This window comes from Glandiceps talaboti, chromosome 5 (assembly GCF_964340395.1).
Source record: "Glandiceps talaboti chromosome 5, keGlaTala1.1, whole genome shotgun sequence".
In the NCBI taxonomy this organism is placed as follows: domain Eukaryota; kingdom Metazoa; phylum Hemichordata; class Enteropneusta; family Spengelidae; genus Glandiceps; species Glandiceps talaboti.
Window position 1 is genome coordinate 2,336,709 of NC_135553.1, and position 27,022 is coordinate 2,363,730.

Below are 27,022 nucleotides of genomic sequence, written 5' to 3' on the forward strand. Positions count from 1 at the left end.
TTACAACAATCATGTAGGCCTATATCATATTATCAGCTGTGGGAACTTTTTCCCCATAGCTCAGACATTTTGTCTGATACAATGTGATCAAAGAGTACAAGATCAAAGGGTAGAGCGATGTGTAGGCGGGGAAGTCGGTTGATTAATTTATCAACGCGGGGATATAACTACTAAATGGAACAGCCACAATACAAGCCGGCCCACCTGCTCATCTCATACTAGTGTACGATCGTACCTTCTACAGTAAATATGTGACTCCTGTTGCTGCTTCTATTCACCGGTGTTTAGTCTTTCTTCGTTGGATCACGTTGGACACTCATCGATACAGTACATTTCAAGGGTGCGACTAGAAGTAGAATTTAATTGGAAGTAGTTGAGAAGTCAGTCACGTGGAAGTAAATGACTCCCTAAAGTAAAAACAAAGATGTCATCGAATGGTTATCGACCAATCAAAACTAGCGTTACAAAATAGGTCATTGTGAAGTGAGCAGAGGTTACCACTCATAGCGTAAAAACCGATGGACGGACCCAGGCGTATCTTTGGTGCGCTACAAACAGATACAAGCATAACATTTACTTCGGCAATGGTGCTTCTTGGAATTTATTCGAGACTGAGGGTGAATACTGAATGTAGTATAGAAGGACAGTGAGGGAAATAGCGCCAAAACTGTGGAGTATATTGTTGCATGTTCAGCTTCGAAAAAATACAACGTAAACGTGTACCGGTGTGGACAGTGGCCTAATGACATGTTAGAAGCGATGGGCCTACATCTCGTTAAGCGTTGTAGAAAACGACGTTTGCTCGTATCAATCATATTTTTCGTGAGTGTATGCAGTTATTTGCTTTACATGGTATTTGCTTGTTGTCAGGATGTTGTGCAAACTCACAGTGTTGAAGCTCAACGACGTCTTGAATTCAACGCTGCCGAAGGCACAGGTTTCGAAAGAGACTCTGCAATACAACAGGAACGGCGCCATGACCCCAAAGGACAGTTGGGCATGGACACTAGGGTATACAGCGATGAAAATGACGAAAATGGGCAAAAGTGGCCTGAAGAAGACGACGAAGAAGATACGGATAGAGACTTCGAAAAATATGATGATAATGACGAACGGAGAGAACATGAACGTGATCACATTGTGATCAACAACGTTGGTCCCAGCAATGGCACTAACAAAATACTAACCATGTCACGAAAACTCCCTCAAGCAATCATTATTGGTGTTAAAAAGTGCGGAACGAGAGCTCTACTAGAATTTATGCGCTTACACCCAGACGTTAGAGCTTCAGGACCTGAAGTTCATTTTTTCGACAGGTACTATAATCTCGGATTGGATTGGTACAGGTAAGCATAGTACAGTACACTCATAGTGTCGATGTAATTGGCGGTGTGCAAAAGTGACACCTATCTAAGTATTTTCACGACTTTCGAGTCAAAGATATTAGTAGACACAGTTTGCACCGTTTATTATTACACCTACTAACGACCTTCTCGTATAAATTGTGACAGTTGACCAAAACAAGTTTATTATCCGGTAAGTTTTGATTGTTGACGTACAAAACAAAACTTACTGATGTCAGGAGAGGAAATTGGTCCATGGTACAGCTAAATTCTTCGAAATTGTTGTCAGTCCACGTCACTCGTGTAGCCACATTTAAAAACTCGAAAGAGAAATATATTATTTGCATTTTCTTGGTATGCTAAAATCACATGGATGTGTTGATTGACAAGAAAAATATTTGTCTATCTTTTGTTCAAATGAAAAGGTATTTGCTAGCCCGTTTTTATCAAAACCAATAGGAAAATACGCATGTACATTGTAGCAACGCTCTGTGTGCTCATGATTATATAATACATGTCGTTCCTTTCCTTTTATCATCATTTCTCAAGAATTTTAATTGGGCCATTTATTTACGTTACATCCTGAAATAATAAAACACCCCAGAGAAAATAAAGTTCTTGTTAATCAATGTTCAAGGTGGGATGAGATAAAACGCCACATCAATCAACTCTTGTATATACGAAATTAGAAAAGAGGTGAAGCACAAGCAAAGAATGGGTAAATAGAGAAAATAGGAAAGATATTGTGTTGAATTGAAGTATAAAAAAGAAAAAGTTTGAAATTTGTAAATAAAGGTTGAAGGAAAATTCTGTTTCTGAGCTTGTTATTGTCACTGAAAAGGGGATTTTGTTGGGGGGAGTTGCCAGGTCATTTCCTGCATTGGATGTATGTATGTGATTTGTAAATTTTATTTGTTAGGGTTGTTTGTTTCCTCAAAGACTTGTTTATTTTGACCATTTATCAATAAAATTGAAAATTATAGGATTCTTAAGTGTTTACATGATACCAGTACAGCTGTGACATCAAATAATGGTAGACTTAGATAGGAAACATACTACATGTCATGCTGTAATGTCAAATCTTTTGTTGTATTTTGTGATATAGTGAAGGGTTTATAGCATGATTTCTTCACGAAATCACAGCTGTTGTGCTGATGTAATGCTGTTTACAAAGTGTAGTATAGGTATAAGCCAGCTTGTGACCCATGACCTTGGCATTCACATCCATTGTGTGAGCTAGTTCATTGATTTTGCTTGAAGAGATAAAAAATTGTGAATTAGTCACTAAGTAAACAAATGACCACAAAACCAGCAACCTACATGCATAACTTATGGTGTTCTTGTTGTTCAGGTGTGCTGGACCTCTAACATTTTTCAGTTTCTATGGTTTGTGTATATCTATGGCTTTCCTTTCCAAATAATCTAAGTAAGGTGCAAATGTCTTGTCTAGGTGTAAATGGCTTTATTACTTTCACAAATAGCCTAAAACTTGTATTAATAAATATTGATAGAAGTGAGGTGTGTGATAGGTGAAGGACCACAATTGGATTTTTATGAAGGTAACATTGTATGCACAGCTCAGTAATGTACACAAACTAAATACACCAAATCCACCCTTAACAAAAAAATCAGGCTAACTGTCCTAACAAACAACTCAAACATTGCAGTCAGTTGTGTTTACTTACAGCGGTACCAGAGTTAAGTCAGTGACTGCTGGCTGTGTCACGTTTTATGTAGAATAGTTAGAAAGTTGTATAAGTTACAGGCAGTTCAATCGTTTCTTCACCGGGACCGGGTCGAGATTTTAATACAATGTGAAAATCTTGGTTTTGTGATGCTGGTTGATACTGGACTGTGAAGTAGATAGCACAACATGCCCTTCAGTACACAAGATGTACACAGTAGAATAATTTGTCACTGGAGAACCCCATTTCTATTTTGTGACTACTAATCAGTTGTCATGTAGGGATTAAAATGTCATTGGATTCAAAAGTTGGGTGTGAAGTTTTTGTCTGACTGCACCCTTTTGAAATATGATTGATACCATAAAAATCTGTTTGCTGGCTAGACTGTTGCTAAAAGAGTGAAAACTCAAGTAGAGGTACATGTAGTAGTACTGTAAAGTGTGGTTGAATTTATGGCAGGCAGACAAAAGTGCCACAAATGATAAACTGGTCAGTGGTCATGTCAGTGTGCTAGCACCCCCTAACCTGTCTTACATTTGATCTCAAATGTTGAGAACTTCTGATGGTATGCCAGTCTGTGAAAACAAACATCATCACTTGACACATTATATTCCGACTTTTGACCCATTCCTGATGACTCTAGTAGTGGATGTCTTTCCGTATTGAGTCAGAGTGTATTATTGTCAGTCATTTAGTTTATCAGGCAGTGAATAATTTCCACTTGTCAGTATTTAAATGCTCAGTCCTGATGGAGTGTCACCCAAGCAGGCACACAATGAACCCCAATGCTAGGAGTAGTGTAGTGCTGTGTGTTGTCATGCACCATTGAGGAACACCAAAAATGGCCACTTCCTGACAAGCAAATCTGAGCACAGAAGTTGAAGTCTTTCTTTTTTTTGTATTGTCAGTGTTTGTCTATACAATCTATAGAAGGCATTGCTACTTAACATATTTCTGTAAATAACACCCTTCTTAAAGGAAAGAATATACAAGTACCCTGTGGAATATTATGAATAGAAAGTTTAGAATACAGACATGCAGTGCTATAGAATGGAGTGAACAACACTGAAATAGAATGACATACCAAAACCTATGTACTTTCACCATTGAAGGTAAAGTTTTTGTACCACTAATTCTACACATGGTTGTTCCCTGGGTCAAACTTGAAAAGACTACAGATTTGTCTGCTCTACAATTTCGTGTACTTCCCTCTGAAACTGAAACAACCTATTCAAAACTTAATTTTAGTTTTGTTAACTGATAACTTAAACAAAACTTTGCGTTGATATATTTGAAAATAGTACAAACCCTTGGTGTGAAAAACCTTGAAGCTATTTTTCTCATTTCCGTCCTAAGTTGTTTGTCATTAAGTGTAGATCAGCTTCGTACTTGCTGGGGGAGATGGAGTCATGCATAAACTCTGAAGTCATTGAAAACTACAAATCATGCGTGATGAAATAAAGACATCAGTTATTTTAACTTTGAAGAGTCTCTTATGGGAATGACAGTCTTCAAGTTTCTTCCATAAAACGCTACTTAATTCCCCTGAAAAATTCATAAAATGGCAGTCCCATGATATATAGCATCAAGTGTTCTTTAGGGTGGTACAGAGATAGTATTACATCGTGAAGGGTTTGTAAATGTCTAGAACTTGGGTTAAAGAGAGAGAGTGTGCAAATCTTGAAAAGTTTTTTTTACATTTTGATTTTAACCTATATTACATATTGTGTTGGAGGCTGTAACTTTCTGAGATAAATTTTACCAAAATTACAGTAAACATAAAATTAAATGTAGGGCAACCAAGGAATGTAAGAAAAGTGTAGCTGTTTAGTTTTATATTCAAACTGTATTCAAAGATTGGGAAAATGTTGGAGTTGTGAAGCCATATGATGAAGGAACCCTAATGTGAACTGATGTCACTTTGAACTAAGTTAGTGGTTGTTACGAAAGTTATGGTGTCTACACTGTGTGATTTCAAGTTACAGATCTTGTGACTTGAAAGTTTCCCTTTATGCACCTGTACCCGGGCCCGTTCCTCTTAGTTCATAATTCATTCCGAGCAGTTTATCTCGTATGCCTCTTACCGCTGCAGTGTGGGTTTGAACCCGCCTGGTTGGCTGGGTTTGATTTGAAATTTAACCAGGTCTGATGCTCACAACATAACTTGACATGCACTATGGAGATAAAAAGATAGCATGATCATATGCATTACATGAGTAGTCAGTGTATAGTGACAGGATGGTGACAGGATGGCAGATTAATTTCAAGTACAAACTACTTTCACCAGTTTTAGGAGAACTTAAAGTCCAACGTAGATGACATTATCCAAAATGTTGTGCATCAGTATACCCATATAAGGCATTATACTTTAATTTCCGGACACTCATACTTTTGTCAAAATCACATGATGTTTGCAATTTTAGTATACCTCGTAAATATGGTAAAGAAACTGTAGATTGTACCAGATGGGATTCAAAAGCATCAACATCTGCATCTACAGAAAATGAAATTTTGTTAGCTTCTCAGACAAACCCAAACCTGGTGGTAAATTTTCAAACTGGTATATTAATTAGAAGTCAGCAATCGACAGTCCTAACTTAGCCTGAAATAAATGTAAAGATATACTAAATACTGAACACCTTCACTTCACAGGTTCTTTGATTTTGTATGTGTATGTCTCCCCCCCCCCCCCCCCCCCACTCCGGTTTCCTCTTGCTTCTTCAACACCAGGGTGCTGCTCTTGCTGCGACCATTCAACAAATTCCGAATTTATTTGGATGAATAAAATAAAGATTGTTATTAAATTCATTGGATGGATTTTAATACCTCTAAATATATTTGTCAGACATGTGTATTCAAAAACTAATATCCTTGGTTATATTGCTGACCCTGGGAATAGTTTCTGTGTGCTTTGGTGTTGGCTTGGTGATGTTGAATAAGAAAGACAGAAGATATTTTGATACTACACCCTGTTGGCTTGGAGTGTTCTCTTTCTGTCAACCTTGGATGATGGTGGTTTAACTATCTACATTGTCAAGTAATGAATTTGACCGCACATTTTGTACAAGAATAGTGTTATGATGAAAATGTGGTTCAATACAAATGCCTAGGCCATAAAAACACAATGTTGGGATTCTGATAATGGCCTATCTAAGTTAGCTTACCTCTAAGGTGAAGCATAAAACCAAGTATAGGTATGGAAACTGTGCCATATCTGGAAACAAGTAATGTTGGTTTATGATAGCCTTGAATCCTTAGGTTGCTGTGGTGTTCTACATGCTGTGAGTGGGAATATACATGTAAAATGTCCTGTTGTGAGCAATGTGTTCCATGTAAATGTTATGACAACTTCATATCAGTGTTTCTAGAGGTATGGAACAACACAACTACATGTGGTGTTCCTGTAAATTGGGGAAGTGATTTCTCTGTCATGTATTTATCCATTATGAGGTTGTTAGTTACTTGTAAGTATTAAGGTTAGTTTTATCAGTCAATCATTTATTTATAGATGGTTTGTCATCACAGAGGACAAATGAGTTGATATTTAATCAAGTTTTCCAGTTACAGTATTCACTTGTATCAAAGTATTTATGTAACTTTAGCATTTACTATCTTTGCTGTAGGATGAATGAGCCCGCAATGACAGCCAAATTCATCCAACAGTAAAGATACTGAAATAATGTAACTCATGCGTTGTAATTTCTTGTCAGTATCCCTGCTGTATCATCTGTTTACTTGTTGCAAAGCTTGTCAATTGATATTTTCACTACTTCAGATCACTGATAACGAAATACCAAAATGTCAGCCATAGACTGGTGTTGCCATGAAATGTGTAAAACGTACCCTATCATAACAATATTGAAGATTCATTTGATATTAATAATAATACAGTACTTGGCCCACTCATTTGATGTGTTCAATTGTAATCACTTTGTAGTTTATGGTATGGTGCATCCTGGGATGCGTCATCCATCGTAAAATCTTTTCAAGCAAGTCATCTTGCAGGCACAGGTGCTGATTTCTTTCAAAAGCCACTTTTTGGCCTGGAGGTGAGAAATCACAAACCATCTGATAGGCTTCTAATTATAGAAGTGAGGTTTTGGCATATGGTGCAGTGTGACGGTAGATTTCCTTCCTGACAAAAGTCTGAAATCAACAAAAATGTTATATTCACATTTTCTGAATAATGCAACAGAGATAGGGAATGACAGGCTTACAGGTCTGTGACAAATGAGAATGGAATTAATTATTATTCAGTGTCGGAAAGATATGAATTACTATATGAAATTCCATTTTTATATCCAATTGTATAAATAATTCCTGACATTCATTCATGTCTTTTTATTGATTAATTCATCTGTAATTTCTGTGAAATTTCAAAGGTATGTTCACACATAGACAAATTCAGCAATAAAAAGATGTCAAGGCCTTTGATACATATCATAGATACCACCAACCTGCAAAATGTAATTTTCAACGCTATTCCAGTCTTGACCTCCTGAACTCTTCGAGTTGTATACCTTGTAAATTGTTGCTTGATGAAACCGAAAAAAAGTCGTTGGGGTCCAAAGCATGGTAGAGATGTGTTTAATGGTGTACTTGATATACATAGTTGATTCATGAATGACAGATGCTGCCTGACTAACATGAAAAACGAGGAACAGCTGGCATCAAGTCATAAATCTATAGTATTAAGTTCTAAATAGAGATGGATAGGAGCAGGTTAACAGTGTCACTTAAACATTCCATGTCATACTGGTCCACTTTCCTTGGCCACACTGAAGCAGTTTGTCAGATCAACTATTCAATTTCTAGCTGTGTGTTTACCTTCCTCCTTAAGATGGTTGTTTTGTCAGTTGGGTTATTGAGTAAATAAATAAATAAAGGAGCAGATAAATGTAAACACTTTCGGATGTCAGTTTATAGAAGTGGAAGGTAAACTTAAAGTTTGTATCATTGTTGGGCACGAAGACACTAGTCATATGTCACGATGACGCTAGTACTCTGCCACTCACACCAACACCTATGGATTTGCTGTTATCTTTAGTTTATACAGGTGATATGATATTAACTACTAGTACTTCCGTCTTGCATCATTCTGGTGATTTTTGAGACTTCATTATGAAATAAAACATTTAATATCATACTTTTGACAGTGTATGTTGGTTTATTTTATTGGGAGAAGACACTAGCTACTGTTTGGAGTAACAACATCGACAGATTTGCCCATTACTTTGTATCAAATGTTACATGTGATAAGATGCTAACTACCAATCTGATTGAAAATATGATGTTGTGAATATACATGTATACTTCTGTTTTCTCCATGTATTGGTGTTTGTTTTGATTTTGTTGTTCCAGGAGGAAGTGCCATCTTTCCACAGGTACTGCTTCCCAGAACAACAAATCTAAAACAAATGATAATGAAGGAAAGAAATAGAAGTAACTAAATAATTAAATTATATTCACCACATCAGATATTAATAAGATTGGTTAATTACTAACATTGTAACGAACTGTTGGCTGTTTGGTTTTGGAGCTTATTAAAATGTAGATTTGTAAAATGTATGACTTGTGTAATTGTAAGTATTCATGTTTCATGGAAAGACATTAGGTTGATACTATACATGTATCTACTGATAAATTGTATCTAATTCTAAAGTCTAATAATTTATCTGATAACTACATGCATACTATTCGGTGCTTAGATTCAGGGATTGAAATGAACTGAAACATTTTATATGCTATTTTACATGTGTTTATACATATTGAGTATAATACTATTAGTGCAATTCTTGAAGATCTGGGGTTATAGTGTGTCTTCTAGCAATTGAATATGTAGGGATTGACTGATGAATGAAGTAATACGATATGTTGATAGTGCGTGTGCGTATATTGCACACTGTTTAGGTTTACCACTGAATTGAACTAAAACATTTGATATATCAGTTTATACTTGAGACAACTGGAAGTAGTATTAGCGCAATTTGTGAAGATCCATAAAATGTTCATATTTACTGATATCGTATATCAGCTTAATTTGCTTCTAATTAACTGCATACTATTTAGATTCAGTGCATTGAAATGAACTGAACATTTGATACCTGTGTCATATGAGAATAAGTACGTATTAGTGCGATTTGCGATGACTTCAGGTTATTGCGTGTATATATTTTTTACTGATACTGTATGTACGGATTTATACAGATATCTTATATCAAGTAATACAGTTTGCCTATAATTAACTACTTGAACGCTGCTTATTGTTCATATACTGAGTTGGATTGGATTACTGGGCTACACTTAATGATTTGGTTGAAGTTAAAAGGTTTGCAAAACACTAATGAGCTCGCAACTTGATATATTTCATCAATTTTCATATGCATAGGTAGAGACCCTGTAAACAACCAACATGATCATAAATAACAGGAAGAAATATGTAAGATACAGTGAACCTGTAAGACTTTTACATGTATCCGTTAATTAGTCAGTAAATTAAATGACTCTTCTAGTGTGTGTCCGTTCATCGACATAAAAGGCCAATCCTATATTATTACAGAAAATGATCCGATCTCAACCTGTTACGCAGTTATGAAAAAAGCTATGCTGTAGGGATATCATGCAATATATATACACAGAAAAACATGTACATTGTACTGGTGCTCGGGGAAATTAACTTCGTGTAGTATGGCTTATTTGTCCTTTAACTCTAAAACCCAAAGGAAATTACTACAGAACAATACATGATTAAGCCATACATCATATATACCACTCCCTATTATACAGCATTGTACATGTTATGTAATATTCAAATTCTAAGAGAAAATTTTGATTTGTCACACAATATGTTGACACCTTGATTTTATAACACTGCCTAATTCTCAAAACAGTAGACACTGTCTATTGTGTAAGATATATCGTATTAATAAATATATTTGACTTTTTTTTGAAAAAATTGTGACATTTAGTCATTTAGATGTCGGTGTACTTGGGATGTGTTGTATTTTTAATGTAACGTGCTGTGAAATCGCAGACAACTGAGTGAAAGTCAGTCTACAGACAATTATCATGATGTGCTGTATACTTGAGAGATAAATATAGTGTATAGAGAACGCTACATACATGCTTGCTTGCCGTGTTATATGTGTGACAGGTTTTATCTCTTGTACAGAAATGATGGTTTGCATCATAAAACATTATCACCCTCAATCTAATTTGCTAAAATATGATAACTAAAAATTTAGAAGATGAAATAAGTAGATGATTATTATTACATGGTAGGATGATAAATTCTGATGACAGGAAATATTAGTTGTTGGCTTTTATCTGTGTAGTGCAAATGATTGGCAATCAGTCACATAGTATTTGTAATAATAAGCTGCCATCTTTTCTAACACTGACAAATACGCTGATTATCTGGAGTTTTATGGTATATTTAGCACTGCAAAATATGCTGATTATATGGAGTTTTGTAGTATATTTAGCACTGACAAATATGCTGAATATATGGAGTGTTGTGGTACATGTATATTTAGCACTGCAAAATGTGCTGAATATATGGAGTTTTGTGGTATATTTAGCACTGCAAAATATGCTGAATATATGGAGTTTTGTGGTATATTTAGCACTGCAAAATATGCTGGTATATTTAGAAAAACATGCAGAATTCAGAATACCTGCAGCTTTGTGGTATATACATGTACAATCATGTTTTTGCATGGCAAAATATATTGAGGTTTATGGTACCCATTTAGCAGTAGTCACAAATATATTGAAATTTTATGATGCATGTAGTACTAGTACTAGCACTTCAGAATATTACGATTAAAGTAGGAATTTTTAGACTTACATATTGCATAGACTGAATGTTTTAAATAATAGTATTAAAGTTGAATATCTTTTATTTTGTATAGAGTGAAAAATCATTTATACATTTGATATCGTAATACATATATATAATGCAGAGATATCACTGTGTTTCTTACTATGCCAAGACAGGAAGGGAGTCATAGCATAAAAAATTACATACTTTGTTTTCCCAAATGTTCGATATTTGACTCCACAGACTGGTGACAGTAGCTATGCATTAGATATCCTGTTTTGTCTGTGAAAAGCTTATATATATATCTGGAAAAGCTGAAGTGTTGAGAAATTCAAATCCTGCACTCAGGGTTAGATTAAAGGGATGAATATTATTGTGAATATACACTGAAAGGTTAGATGGATGTTATATTGAAAAACTAAATATTGCATAGGGGTCAGAAACATACCATGTACAGTTATTATTCCATATTGTCACACACAAAAAACTTATATTTGCAAAAATTATGTTGGGGTCAGAGCTGCATTTGTTCAGTAGCTTGAGGGGTCAGTAATATATTTGGGGTAACTGGCTGACATACAATGATACATACACATGGAAACTTGACAATATGAAACATTGAAAACCTTTGAGGGTAAAATGGAATGGAAGATGTTCACAGTATTGTGTTTGTATATTTCTTGTATTTTTTTTCAGTCTCAAATTGTATGATATGGCCCATGGTCAAAATGACAGAAAATATATTTATACAGTACTTATAGTCCAGTGCTGTCTTTCAGTGAATCTCAAGATCTCTCTTTACTGAGATGTTAAATTGATTCGATACCACGTTGGCATCCAGACTAATTAATACTTCTGGCTGTACCAGCTACAACTAGAACATTTTTTTTGTAATTATTTTTGTGAAATATAATGGCTTAATTAATCGTAATATCCCAGTTTGGATTAATCAGTGGGTAAACATGTTTGTGTAGCATTACACATGGTATGGTGCAATGTATTATCCAATCAAATTTATGTTTGGGTCCACACCCAAAAATCTGCACACAAAATGAATTTACTATTCTACTTATAGGTAAAATAATTGACTAAGTTACATGTCATATACATTGTTGAATTATTGGTATTTTAACAATATTAAGTGAATATATTGTTGGTTATCTGATTGAAAAAATCATACCCAAATTACAACGCGTACATTTAAGTCAATGTATATTTTTGGGGTATTTTCATTCTCAAATTACTAGTATACAAATGTAGTATGAGCCAGTGGCTAAAATTACTGAATAAAGTCCATATGTATTGTGCATAGACACCAAATCTAAGTTTTCATAAAAAAAACCCTGATAATGACTGTGTGTAGGAGGTTAGAGAAGTATGTCCTTGACATTATACATATACAGTACTAGGAAGTAAGCTTCTCTATTGAAATATTAAAATTAGTACTGAGAATTAGATACATGTACATCTACATGGCCAGTCTACAGACGCTAGCTTATATACTATATGTGGCATTCCTCTTTCTAACACAAAGCAGTATTTAGGGTTGAATGGCCAGACCTCAGACACTGGTTTATATGTGGCATTCCTCTTTCTAACATAAAACTGTATTTAGGGTTGAATGGCCAGACCTCAGACACTGGTTTATATGTGGCATTCACATCTAACATTAAAACTGTATTTAGAGTTGAATGGCCAGACCTCAGACACTGGTTTATATGTGGCATTCCTCTTTCTAACATAAAACAGTATTTAGGGTTGAATGGCCAGACCTCAGACACTGGTTTATATGTGGCATTCACATCTAACATTAAAACAGTATTTAGAGTTGAATGGCCAGACCTCTGACACTGGTTTATATGTGGCATTCCTCTTTCTAACATAAAACAGTATTTAGGGTTGAATGGCCAGACCTCAGACACTGGTTTATATGTGGCATTTACACCTAACATTAAAACCATATTTAGGGTTGAATGGCCAGACCTCAGACACTGGTTTATATGTGGCATTCACATCTAACATTAAAACAGTATTTAGGGTTGAATGGCCAGACCTCAGACACTGGTTTATATGTGGCATTCACATCTAACATTAAAACTGTATTTAGGGTTGAATGGCCAGACCTCAGACACTGGTTTATATGTGGCATTCCTCTTTCTAACACAAAGCAGTATTTAGGGTTGAATGGCCAGACCTCAGACACTGGTTTATATGTGGCATTCACATCTAACATTAAAACAGTATTTAGGGTTGAATGGCCAGACCTCAGACACTGGTTTATATGTGGCATTCACATCTAACATTAAAACAGTATTTAGGGTTGAATGGCCAGACCTCAGACACTGGTTTATATGTGGCATTCACATCTAACATTAAAACTGTATTTAGGGTTGAATGGCCAGACCTCAGACACTGGTTTATATGTGGCATTCACATCTAACATTAAAACTGTATTTAGGGTTGAATGGCCAGACCTCAGACACTGGTTTATATGTGGCATTCCTCTTTCTAACACAAAGCAGTATTTAGGGTTGAATGGCCAGACCTCAGACACTGGTTTATATGTGGCATTCACATCTAACATTAAAACTGTATTTAGGGTTGAATGGCCAGACCTCAGACACTGGTTTATATGTGGCATTCCTCTTTCTAACACAAAGCAGTATTTAGAGTTGAATGGCCAGACCTCAGACACTGGTTTATATGTGGCATTCACATCTAACATTAAAACTGTATTTAGGGTTGAATGGCCAGACCTCAGACACTGGTTTATATGTGGCATTCCTCTTTCTAACACAAAGCAGTATTTAGGGTTGAATGGCCAGACCTCAGACACTGGTTTATATGTGGCATTCACATCTAACATTAAAACAGTATTTAGGGTTGAATGGCCAGACCTCAGACACTGGTTTATATGTGGCATTCACATCTAACATTAAAACAGTATTTAGGGTTGAATGGCCAGACCTCAGACACTGGTTTATATGTGGCATTCACATCTAACATTAAAACAGTATTTAGGGTTGAATGGCCAGACCTCAGACACTGGTTTATATGTAGCATTTACATCTAACATTAAAACTGTATTTAGGGTTGAATGGCCAGACCTCAGACACTGGTTTATATGTAGCATTTACATCTAACATTAAAACTGTATTTAGGGTTGAATGGCCAGACCTCAGACACTGGTTTATATGTGGCATTCACATCTAACATAAAACAGTATTTAGGGTTGAATGGCCAGACCTCAGACACTGGTTTATATGTGGCATTCCTCTTTCTAACATAAAACAGTATTTAGGGTTGAATGGCCAGACCTCAGACACTGGTTTATATGTGGCATTCACATCTAACATTAAAACTGTATTTAGGGTTGAATGGCCAGACCTCAGACACTGGTTTATATGTGGCATTCACATCTAACATTAAAACTGTATTTAGGGTTGAATGGCCAGACCTCAGACACTGGTTTATATGTGGCATTCACATCTAACATTAAAACAGTATTTAGGGTTGAATGGCCAGACCTCAGACACTGGTTTATATGTGGCATTCACATCTAACATTAAAACTGTAATTTAGGGTTGAATGGCCAGACCTCAGACACTGGTTTATATGTGGCATTCACATCTAACATTAAAACAGTATTTAGAGTTGAATGGCCAGACCTCAGACACTGGTTTATATGTGGCATTCACATCTAACATTAAAACAGTATTTAGGGTTGAATGGCCAGACCTCAGACACTGGTTTATATGTGGCATTCACATCTAACATTAAAACTGTATTTAGGGTTGAATGGCCAGACCTCAGACACTGGTTTATATGTGGCATTCACATCTAACATTAAAACAGTATTTAGGGTTGAATGGCCAGACCTCAGACACTGGTTTATATGTGGCATTCACATCTAACATTAAAACAGTATTTAGGGTTGAATGGCCAGACCTCAGACACTGGTTTATATGTGGCATTCACATCTAACATTAAAACTGTATTTAGGGTTGAATGGCCAGACCTCAGACACTGGTTTATATGTGGCATTCACATCTAACATTAAAACAGTATTTAGGGTTGAATGGCCAGACCTCAGACACTGGTTTATATGTGGCATTCACATCTAACATTAAAACTGTATTTAGGGTTGAATGGCCAGACCTCAGACACTGGTTTATATGTGGCATTTACATCTAACATTAAAACTGTATTTAAGGTTGAATGGCCACACCTCAGACACTAGTTTATATGTGGCATTCACATCTAACATTAAAACTGTATTTAGGGTTGAATGGACAGACCTCAGACACTGGTTTATATGTAGCATTTACACCTAACATTAAAACCATATTTAGGGTTGATGGCCAGACCTCAGACACTGGTTTATATGTGGCATTCACATCTAACATTAAAACTGTATTTAGGGTTGAATGGCCAGACCTCAGACACTGGTTTATATGTGGCATTCACACCTAACATTAAAACCATATTTAGGGTTGATGGCCAGACCTCAGACACTGGTTTATATGTGGCATTCACATCTAACATTAAAACCATATTTAGGGTTGATGGCCAGACCTCAGACACTGGTTTATATGTAGCATTTACACCTAACATTAAAACCATATTTAGGGTTGATGGCCAGACCTCAGACACTGGTTTATATGTAGCATTCACATCTAACATTAAAACCATATTTAGGGTTGATGGCCAGACCTCAGACACTGGTTTATATGTAGCATTCACATCTAACATTAAAACCATATTTAGGGTTGATGGCCAGACCTCAGACACTGGTTTATATGTAGCATTTACACCTAACATTAAAACCATATTTAGGGTTGATGGCCAGTGTATAGACATTGGCTTATATTAATTAGTTCCATGTCATTCACTCTTCTGTCATTACAATTATATGTGGTAACTGGTTGAATGGCTAATCAACAGACACTGGTTTTATATGTGACACTCATGGCAGGAGGGTTGAATGGCCAGTTTTAGATTTAGATGGGGCATTCACATTTCTAATGTTAGTTCGTGGAAGACAAAAGGCAAAACCAAGCCAGTGCCTGTAGACAGGTTTGTGTCAGAGATAAATTTGAGACATCATGTACAGATACACCAGAAAACTATGCTAAGCCTGTGATGAAAATTTAAAATGAAGCTGTTAAGAGGACTGAGTGCTCAATGTTTGAAAAAACCAAGGAGGTGGGGCCCCATTGGACATTTATAAATGCATTTTCACATCATGATAGGTGGTAGACATTATAGATCGATAAAACTGCCTGTGCACATATCCAGTGCTGCAGTCTTGAAATATTGAAATGCTACACCAGAGATGTTGAGAAGGGAGATAGATTTTAGACATTTGGTACATGTACACAAAAATTACTACCAGGGTATGTTGAAAAAACAAAATACATTGTACCTCAGTCACATGGGTTTAGGGGGTATGTGCTCTTTATAAATTGCTCATAAAGAAAAGCTGTGGTGTTGCAAAATCTAAATGGCACTTGGGGGTAAATAACAAACGCACCCATAATGTGTACACTTATGTGTTGAAAAATTGAAATACTGCACTGTGAGTATTAGGGCTATACTTCACATTTAACACATGGCATTTAGGGAAGACAGTGTGGGAGTTAGACAACAACAATACAGTCAGTTACTGTATCCATTCCCTGATCCTAGCCACAGGGAAAGACACTGAATCAATGGCCATCCTCTGTAAAGGCTTTGTCAGGCAGGAAAAAATTGCAATTATGGTTTCTGACATGAATAATGGCCAACATAGATGCAATAACTGCAGCATTAGGATCATGATTTTAATTTATTTCTTGTTAGTACAAGTACGAAAGAGACTTTGTCTCCGAAGCAAAACATGCTGTTTAGCTTATGACTGATCCCGTCTGATATTACAGTTTATATAAAATACAAAATGTACTCTGGTATTATATCGTGGAGGTCTTCACGGCATAGAAAATAAAACAAAGCACCTTTAGGTTATACTTAGTGAAAATAACAAAAAAGGTGCATTTTAACTCTTTTATTAACATTTACTGCTCCCATCCAGTTCTCTGTAGCAGTCAGACAAAGGACAGGCCATTGTTCTCATTAGATGAAAAATATATTGCCTTTCCGGAAGGTACAATGTAGGTTGTCTATTAATTATTTCATCTGGAGGGGAAGATAATGTTGTTTATGAGGTCTGGATGGTATATATCAATGTTTCAGTTTTTTCCCACATCTGCTCTACGCTAGCCTAGAGTACAGTCGTTTGAGGACTTTCCTTTTACTTTTCCCAACCAGTGCCACGCCTGGCAATTTGCTGGCTACCTGTTCACATCTGCTCTGCGTTAGCCTAGAGTACAGTCATTTGAGGACTTTGCTTTCACTTTTCCCCAACCAGTGCCACGCCTGGCATTTTGCTGGCTACCTGTTCACATCTGCTCTGCGTTAGCCTAGAGTACAGTCATTTGAGGACTTTACTTTCACTTTTCCCCAAACAGTGCCACGCCTGGCATTTTGCTGGCTACCTGTTCATATCTGCTCTGCGCTAATGTAGAATCCAGAGAATCCAGTCATGTGAGGAATTTGCTTTTACTTTCCCCCTACCACACCTAGCATTTTATAGTGTAATCTATTGCTGAAGCTATGGTCAGAAAACAGGCTCGATAGAGTCGCCCTGTGACATTAGAACCAACTCAGAGGGTTGAACTGTACAATGGAATCATGCTTACCATATTCAATATCACTGCAGCGAATTGTAATCCGATTTTCGGTTTGAATATAAGACAGTTACAGCAAAATGCCAGGCGTGGTAGGGGAAACATGAGAGCACAGTAACCACATGACATGGATTCAAGGCTAGCTTTGTGCAGACAGGACTGCATTAAAAAATGCTATTTTGACATCGTAAACTGAAGGTTCTTTAAGTTTCACGATTTAAGAGTCCAGTGTATTGTATTATGCAGTCAAATATAAACCATAATCTTACAAGTTATATTTATAGCTGTCAGTAATTACTGATTGTGTTTATTTCATGAATTCAGCCCCGTGTGGATTATGGAAGGTCCGGCCAGTTGTTATGCACTGTACACCCATTCATATATATATCTTTACATGTACATGTATTCATACCAGGTTATGTTAAGTGGAAAACTCTTCACAATCTTGCTTTTGTATTGAAGAAATGTAGTCGAGGATGAAGTGTTCCGGATAAACTAACTGAACAGCTGTTGAAGTGAGCTCGAAACATGTAGAATGCACAAAAATGCAATAGGTATTGCATTACGACTTGGATGTCAAACTAAGGTATCCTTGTTATACCATCAACACGGCCATGTTCTGTATACCAGTGTGAAAAATCTGTTATACATCAGTCAGTTGTTCTGTATATCAATCTCGGCACCCTTCAAACAAGCAACGAGGGCTTAGAATACTTTTTATCTGAGAACAACAGATATGATTGTATTTGATTTCTTCACGTACATGTTTGTGCTGTTGATCCCAAAACGATAGGATTTGTCTCATCTACATGTAGGTCTGTCCATCTATCCAGGCAAATTGAGCCCAATCAAATCCTTCGGAAGGTTTGTTGTCCTCTGTCCCTCCATCTGTTATTCTCATTGAAATCAGTGATACCTTTGTGTCTGCCGTTATCTGCTACCACTGTACAGCTGGTTTCCACTTCACTCATTCTTGATGGTCGCTGTACCCCACAGTATTGTATGTGATGACTTCATCCTCCTTTCTCTCAACCTATACTACCCTCATTAATATCAATAATAGCACCGGTAAACACCTTTTGTATCTGTCTTGCCCCCTCACAGCCATGGCATTGCATAATATCTCAATTCAAATTAAGGCCTGTCTTTAGTCTACCCATCAATCAAAACTTATGAGCTAAGCATTAAAGGTCACCGCATCTCTTGTCTGCCCACCTGTGGTGATTGGAGCCAATGATAAGTTTTGTGTCTGTCTGTCTGTCTGTCTGTCTGTCCATAGCAGCCGGAGCTCAATGTTCACTCAATGAAATTTTGCTTTATTCTGTAGAACATCACAGCATGGATTTCAGTCTAACTTGTCTCTCTCTCTACCTATCATGGGCATGACATTGTACGGTATTTGACAACAAACTTTTGTCTTCTTTTAATTCTCTCCACCAGTTGTGTCAATCAAAACCAACGGTTACCCCCCCCCCCCCCCCTGATTGTCTGCCCATCTGCTCTATTCATGTAAAGCAAGGAAATAAGTGCATGTCTGACTCCTCACAATCTATCCATCATATATAAGACATTGCTGACAAACTCGCACCCTTTTGTCTGCCTGTCAGATCTGTCAAATATGAAGAATGAATTATATCAGCAGTCCGGATTGTCTCCACACTGTCTGCTCATCTGCTCTGCTTTAATATTGAAACCGGTGACATTGGCTGTGCCCCTCAGATCAACTAACAGTGATTCCCATGTCCAAATGCCATTTCCAAGTTTTGTCTCACTTTCTTATTCCTGTGCCCCATCTATAAGTAACACCAGAGACTTTTCTTGATATTCCTATCTCAAACAGCTCTTCACCTATGGAGAAGTTCTTGAGATAGTAGCACGAAGACAGTCTCTGGCTAGCGAAAAGTAACTTGGAGCAATTCCATCCCACAAAATACAAGAACAGGGAACAAAGGAAACTTAGTCACTATCATGGTACAGTGGTGTAAGACAAACTGTCAATTTTGCTGTATAGCTAGTTGTGACCCGATTTCATATGACAAGGATGGAGTCAGCTTTGCTGAGTAGTTGTATTTTCAACCTCAGTGTTGACATTTAAGTCATGAATTAAAAATGAAATGAGATTGCAATTTACCATTATTATTTCCCACCCCATTAACTGTAAGAACAGAGCTGTGTATAACTAGCCTAATTTCAACTTCTGTGAAAAGCTAGATTCATGAATAAACAATGTGATGAGATTGAAGTTAACCATCATCATTTTCTACTCAATTTGTGTACAGTTAAACTGATTGACAGACAGGAATTAGTGAGAGCATCGCTCTACAGCAAAGTGTATTCTGAAGTCAATAATAGTACCCATACATTATTTCTGTCTGTCATCTGTTCCATGTTTGTCTTCCCAAGTTATTCACCATAGTGGAAGGTTTACACTCTCTTCATCCTTCACTCAGTGAACAACAAATGCTATTTTAATAAAACAGCTGTATTGAATATTCCGTTTGCTTAGGAAAGATGCATATGAGAGATTAGCCCAGATTTCAGTCATGTGGTGATTTTTACTCTCGCCATTCCCTGCAACGCCTGGCCTTTCACTGTAATGGCTATTTTCAAACCGAAAATGATTTCACACTGCGATGTCTGAACCCCATTAAATCCATCTATGTCCATCATGAAATCTAGCCCTTTGTGATTGGCTGATCATATCTACTGAGATGGGTTCATAATCACCTTGTTGATGACATTTCACAGCAGAAAAAATTTAAGGCCAATTAAGAATTTATGCTTTTTTCTCACTGTACCTTAATTAATGTAAATTACCACTAGCAAAGGCCAGGCTTTGTTGGGATTTGGCAAGAGAAGGACATGTCTGAAGTACAGGCTTGTATGGTCATGTGATAATGACCATTCTGTAATCAGAATCCTCTCATGGCCCAAAACATAAACTCTTGATTACTTATAGTACATATTTTATGAAACATTTTACCTTTCTTTGTGTACCTTACAGTTAATTATTACATGGTTACTGTGATTCACAGTTACGGAGTCCAACTTGAGGCACCCAAAATAAATACATAGATTTATCAATCAATAGATAGATAGATAGATAGATAGATAGATAGATAGATAGATAGATAGATAGATAGATAGATAGATAGATAGATGGTTACTGTGATTCACAGTTACAGAGTCCAACATGAGACACCTAAATAAATGTATAGATTTATCAATAGATAGATAGATAGATAGATAGATATATAGATAGATAGACAGATAGATGGTTACTGTGATTCACAGTTACGGAGTCCAACTTGAGGCACCCAAAATAAATACATAGATTTATCAATAGAAGTATAGATAGATAGATAGATATGGCATACACTCATAAAACTCACCTTGCAGTAATATGTGAAATCACCCTAGTTGACAGTTTCTCTATGTTCATGTTATTAAAGATAAAGTTGACACTAAAAATCAGTCATTGAGTTTTCCAAAATGTGATGCTAAAGATCACCACTGTAACTAGTTATGATAAAATGTATTTCACTATAAAGTAAGTAGTAGTACTTGAAACAACAGTAACTTAGAAAAAATATCCATTTAGACCTTGGCTGGTGCCCACTTTTGAACCTGTTCTTCAAGTAAGTTTAAATTTTCCATGTACATGTACCACTGTAGTCTGTAGCACAGAATAGCACCGATATTTTAAAAGTATCTTTTTTTCATCTTTAATATTCTGACTTCATTTCAGTGCACTGGTCTCTCATTGAAACCTGTTGCAAGAAGATGCGTATAAACCAACACACACACACCAGACAAAAAACAACAGCATACAATGCCAACTACAACAAATTTGACTTATAAAGTCACCATCACAAAAAGTTACAAAGGCATTATTTACTTTAGAAATTTGCGAGCATGTTGAATATTGTAGTAATGGATTTCAGTAGAAAAGAATTCCTCAGAAAGTTTAGAAAAATATTTGTGGATTATGTTGTCACTTGAAGAGGGTTATACAGTTATGTATGCAAAAAGAGGTGTGTGAACTTTGACCTTCCAAATCCAATAAAGTCACAGGGAAACAGTTTATATTTACAGTTGATAGAGTCTACCTGTTCAGTTCTGTGACCACTCAATTACATTGACTCCATAAAAAGAATTCCTAAGTGAAAATTCCTTCAATTCCTACACACCTTTCAGAAGAAAAAAAAACTAAAAACAGTTGCCCAGGTGTTGAGTTGTCTGTGTCGACTCCTACTTCTTGAAATTGAATTGTAAGTAGGGGGACTATTGATGGTTTGTTTTCCCATTGTTAAGGTAGTGATTTTGTTTTAATCACCGGATTCTGGTTCCTGTCAGTTTCATCTAAGACGGGCTGACAGCATGTCTTTCTGACAGGAAGGTCATTAGCAGCCACTTACTGTTGTTCTCATTGAGCCAAGCACTGCTTATCAGCCGGACTCAATGTCTTTATAATGAGTGACTGTCACCAGATCTACTTTCCATACTCGAGGTTTATCTGGGGCTTTTCCATGGCGTTTTTAAGAACGAAAGTGTTTAATCTGTGCTGCTAAGTAGTAAAACATTGACTGGGTGGTGTTGATAACACGAATTGTTGGTTGCACAGTGACTGTAGATTCTGACTGGAATTTGCTTCATTCAAAACATTGCTATTGTACAGGCGATGAAAGACCTCTTTTTGGGCCATTCAACCATGCCTTACAGCTATGTTCTGCATTTTCAGTTGAATACCAAAAACACCTTTGATACTAGACAATAGATTGCAAATTTTGTGGAGAGCTTTTATACCAAGTTGGAGTAACATCATTTCCATTTGCATGGTTTTCTTTCGCCCTCCATTGATTAATTTTGAATATGAAATCAAGATAATGAGATTTGACAGAGGCATATTATATTGCATGTGAAAATTTTGGTGAAAGTAGGTAGTCAGTTAATGAGCAATTACTCAGTGTACACCAGTAGTGGTGCTGCTATTGTGTCTGGACCTGACCTGTTAACAAAATATTATCAAACAGCATGGTAAAATGAAAAGTTGGATTTTTAAAATACAAACAGACCAATTGCTTCTTGTTCCCTAACGGTTCAGGGTAGACTATACCATTGTTAGTTTTCTCTTATCGGGTACTATTTGCATGGAACATGAACAAACACACTAGGAAAGACTAGAAATGGCATATTGAGGTGATCGAAACTGCTTCGTACTTTGTACCTGTATGGTATGAGTCATTTATTGTTTCTGTTTAATAGGTTCACTCTGATCTCTGAACTTTTTCCTGTACTTGTTTTTGGTCTGATATATATTAAAGTAGCAACCTTTAGTAGAGTAGAGACAAGAATTCCTGTTGGAAAGGAAAACGAAGGACTGATAGGCACTAAGCATAATGGTAAATCAGATATTATCAACAAAAATGTTATACCAGCTCTTAGTTCAATCAGAAGAAATCACTTTTCTCCTCCACCTTCTCCCAGATGCTTACTATACCAGAATGGAGAAATGAAAAAATAACATTTTCTACATACCCCCAAGCCATATTGTATGTTGTGTACAGAAGATGTAGATAAAGGTGGAGAGAATGTCTCCTGAAGTTCTTTATTGAGACCAGAGAAATAAAAACTGCTGATAAAAATACGTAGTAATGGAATCGATGTAAATTTAGATTTACATGGATGATAGCTTCATCAAATGTCATGACACTAAATATACATTGCAGTTGACTAGAGGTAGCATTCTGATTGTCCAGCATCATTGTTTCAAGTTTCCATTATAGCATGTGTAGTAGGGCTTGGCTAACTTTATAAAAACCGTGATGCCTTGAATAACACTCATATCATCATTAGATTAATACAAATAAAATTATACTGTAATTGTATAAATAGAACAATTGTAGTGATGACCTATTATAGAACTCAAAACTAACACAATTATATCTCTTTGTGTCTTTCTCATCTTCTCTATAACTATGGTAATAGAACTACGCAGTCAGTCCAATAACAAATAGGTTTCACCAATTTGGAGACATGAACTCAGAACAGATTAACATGAGTTTGTGAGAAAAGTCCACTTGTCTGTGGTTAAAGTCTGTATTACAATCGATGTTTCAACCTGACACAGGAGAGTCTTCTTCAAGGCATTGTCTTTTAGGCTTTGAAGAAGACCTCCTGTGTGAGATCAAAACATTGGTATCAGTAAAGACTTTAACTGTAGACAAGTGGACTTCTTCTACCATAGTGCAGTTCAATTTGCATAAGTTCACCTGCACAGACATAAAACTTAGCTGATTTGTCAGGATTGTCTCCAGTATTGTATGAGATTGAGCCAACATGTACCAATGGTGATGTAATATTTCACTGTAAACTCTGTTATAGACAAAAACCAAAGTCAGGAGGGTGGGGGAGGGTCATCACATTTGTTAAATAGTCACCAATCCATACCCATCAGTAAAAAATGATAATACATGCAGATGGTGTTATGATATATTATAGTGAACTCCACGCAGGGTAAACATTGTAGTCCAAACCCTAGTACATATTGTACATCATATTGTGTAAACGTGTGGTTTATGATAAGTTACTGTATGGTGAAAAGATGAAAATATTGTTCTTTAATGATTTATTTTCTTTCTCTTTTTCTTTTTCAACAGACAACAAATGCCAATGACAATTGATGGCCAGGTAACGCTGGAAAAAACACCTGGTTACTTCATAGCACCAGATGTACCAAGGAGAATCTATAATATGTCTAAAGATGTTAAATTACTTGTAGTTGTACGGGATCCCGTAACTCGTGCCATTTCAGACTATACTCAGACTGCAAGTAAACGAGAAACTAAAGAATTTGAAAAACTTGCTTTTGTGAGGAATGCATCAGGTGTTGTGGACACATCATGGGGTGCAATACGCATTGGAGCATATGCAAAACATTTTGAAAGATGGTTACAATATTTCCCTCGTTCTACTTTCCATTTTATAAATGGAGAGGAGCTGATTCGAAATCCTGCCATGGAGTTGATGAAAGTACAGAGTTTCCTTGATTTGAGGACAACAATCAGTGAGAAGAATTTCTATTACAATCAAACTAAAGGATTCCCTTGTTTGAAGAGGGAAGATAACACTAATGCCCACTGTCTTGGTAAAACGAAAGGTAGAACTCACCCTGCTATAGAACCAAGTATCGTCAAAAGACTCAGGGATTTCTATCGACCTTTTAATGCCAAATTCTACCAACTAACTGGAGTGAACTTTCACTGGGATGATGGAACTTACGATTTCAGGTGATGTTCTCTTGGTGTGTCTTTGTGATGGAACTATGCAGGGAATTTTTTTTTTTCGGGACCTTTCCACATCATTTCATCCAAGTCTTACTGCCAAACGGTCCAAGATTCAAGAAAACTTACTGTACAAAGATTATCTATTTTCAAAACTTGAATTGTTGGGGATGAAATAGACAGTGCAACAACCTTTGTCTTAATTTATAATTGGTATTGAAGAGAAGGAAGACCAAGGTGATACTAACAGTATTTCTTCTTCTCTCTCTGGGAGGAATAATCCTGCCTTAGCTATTACGGGTATTTGTATTTTTAACAGTGTAAGACTATTTATGTTACTTGCAATCTCAAAAAAAGAAAAGAAAATAACATTGATGGAAAAAGCAGTGTTTGCTCAATGTACAGAGTATCGAGTTATTTTATTGAGTTACTTTAATTGGGCATTTGGGGGGAAAGTTCATGGAATCTGTGGTCTTCCTACCTTGGTTTATATCAGGGTTGAGTTACTGTTCTTACAAAAGGAAATTTTATGTGGGTTTGGTTCTTGCAAACATACATGCTTACCCTTGTTTTACTTTGAAAGTTTGGGGAAGAGTTGTCAAAGGAGGGTGTAAATCTGACCCAAAAAAAAGTGTTTTGGGCAAGGAGTGAAATATTGTTGGAGGAGGAGAGGTTGCAAGACTGAAAGAAACGAATGTCATAGATGAGAAATATGTGATCAGGAATAAGACTGAAAGAAAAGGGCAAAAAAATACACGAGGTGGAGGATTAATAAGAGTGGAAGTTTGGGGATTGGATTTACACTGAAGAGTTTGAAATGTCTGTGGTTTGGGGTGGGGTGGGGGGGGTGGGGGGTGGGGGTTCTTAAGACTGTAAAAGAAAAAATGTGTGATCCATACCCAAAAGTATACACTATATCTGTAATCCAACAATCAAAGTCAATGTTGTTGCTGTGGTGTGTACTCTTGTTTAGTTGAATGAGGCATTCATGAATAACCTGCAAACATACAAATACAAAAGCTTCAAAAAAAGGCATGGCTTCTTTGTTGAGGTTTATTCAAGTGCAACTTCTTGTTGCATCTTTGGAGTCTACCATGCAGAGAGAAAAATGTGACCTGATACAACTTGTATAAATAGCGAAAAAAAGGGAAAGTCAGCAAAGTGTCCCATTTTTGATATCATTTAAGTATTAATTTTGTAACAATATCCCCTTTCTTCACCACAAGGTTTACTATCACAAAGTGTCATGTGATATGCTACATGTGCTTCAGTCTATATCAAAATGCTTTAAGACTTCATTCTGGATTTACAGTTTTGACTTTTGGGGTTAACACCCAGTATAGCAAAAGAGAATGATTACCACCAACACTAAAGGGTCAGTCCTAGTAACACTTCAGTGTTTCAACTTTTCCTCATTGCCATTGTCATACAGAGGCCATTTTGTTAACATTGTCACCAAACAATAGACATGTATTAACATCATAATATATATTGAAACTTTTCCGAAAAATTAACAAAATATTTAGGGGATATGTAAAGCACAATGTTCATCAGCGTGCAGAGCAATCACCCCAGTAATTATGTATTCATAGAGGACATGATATTTGTATTTACACCCTTAGACACCTTTCTTGAAACAGAATGACCAGTGTCAAAATTTATTTTTTACAGAAATTACTGTGTATGTTTATGTAAATGTGCTAATACCTTGTGACCATGTCTGGGGAGAAGACTGCCTTTGTTGGGAGATTTTCAAGTGTTTAGGTAACCTTAGTGGGCCTGACTAGACATTGTCACTATTGGACATTCCTACTAATGCTCAGTCCAAATCACATTGGCCTACACAAACCCCCATGGGAAGGAAAGACCCTGTATAGAGTTACCCTACCTTGTCAAACATGTGCATTCATTATCTATCTATCTATCTATCACAACTCTATTAAAAACCTGGCTTAGGGTCACGGCAGAATAGTGAATGTGTTGCAAAGTTTTGTAAACACCTACAATATGTATAGATGCAAGTTTGGATGTCAAATTAAAGGTTTTTCAAATCTGAATCTGAAATGGCAGTTGAAATGTCCTGATGTAAGTTTTGGAATCATCATGTAAAATTGGAAATCCAAATTTAAGTAAAGAGAGACCATGGAAATTTTCATTCAGTCAA

At 36.3% G+C, this 27,022-nt stretch overlaps 1 protein-coding gene across 1 annotated transcript; it reads left to right on the forward strand.

Annotated features, from left to right (window-relative positions):
- Nucleotides 1-273: 273 nt before the first annotated feature.
- On the forward strand, nt 274-25,679 carry LOC144435325 (heparan sulfate glucosamine 3-O-sulfotransferase 6-like). Its single transcript, XM_078123920.1, has 2 exons — nt 274-1,346; nt 24,235-25,679. The coding sequence occupies exons 1-2, from the start codon at nt 748-750 to the stop codon at nt 24,866-24,868; spliced, it is 1,233 nt and encodes a 410-aa protein (XP_077980046.1). The 5' UTR covers nt 274-747; the 3' UTR covers nt 24,869-25,679.
- The last annotated feature ends 1,343 nt before the right edge of the window (nt 25,680-27,022 follow it).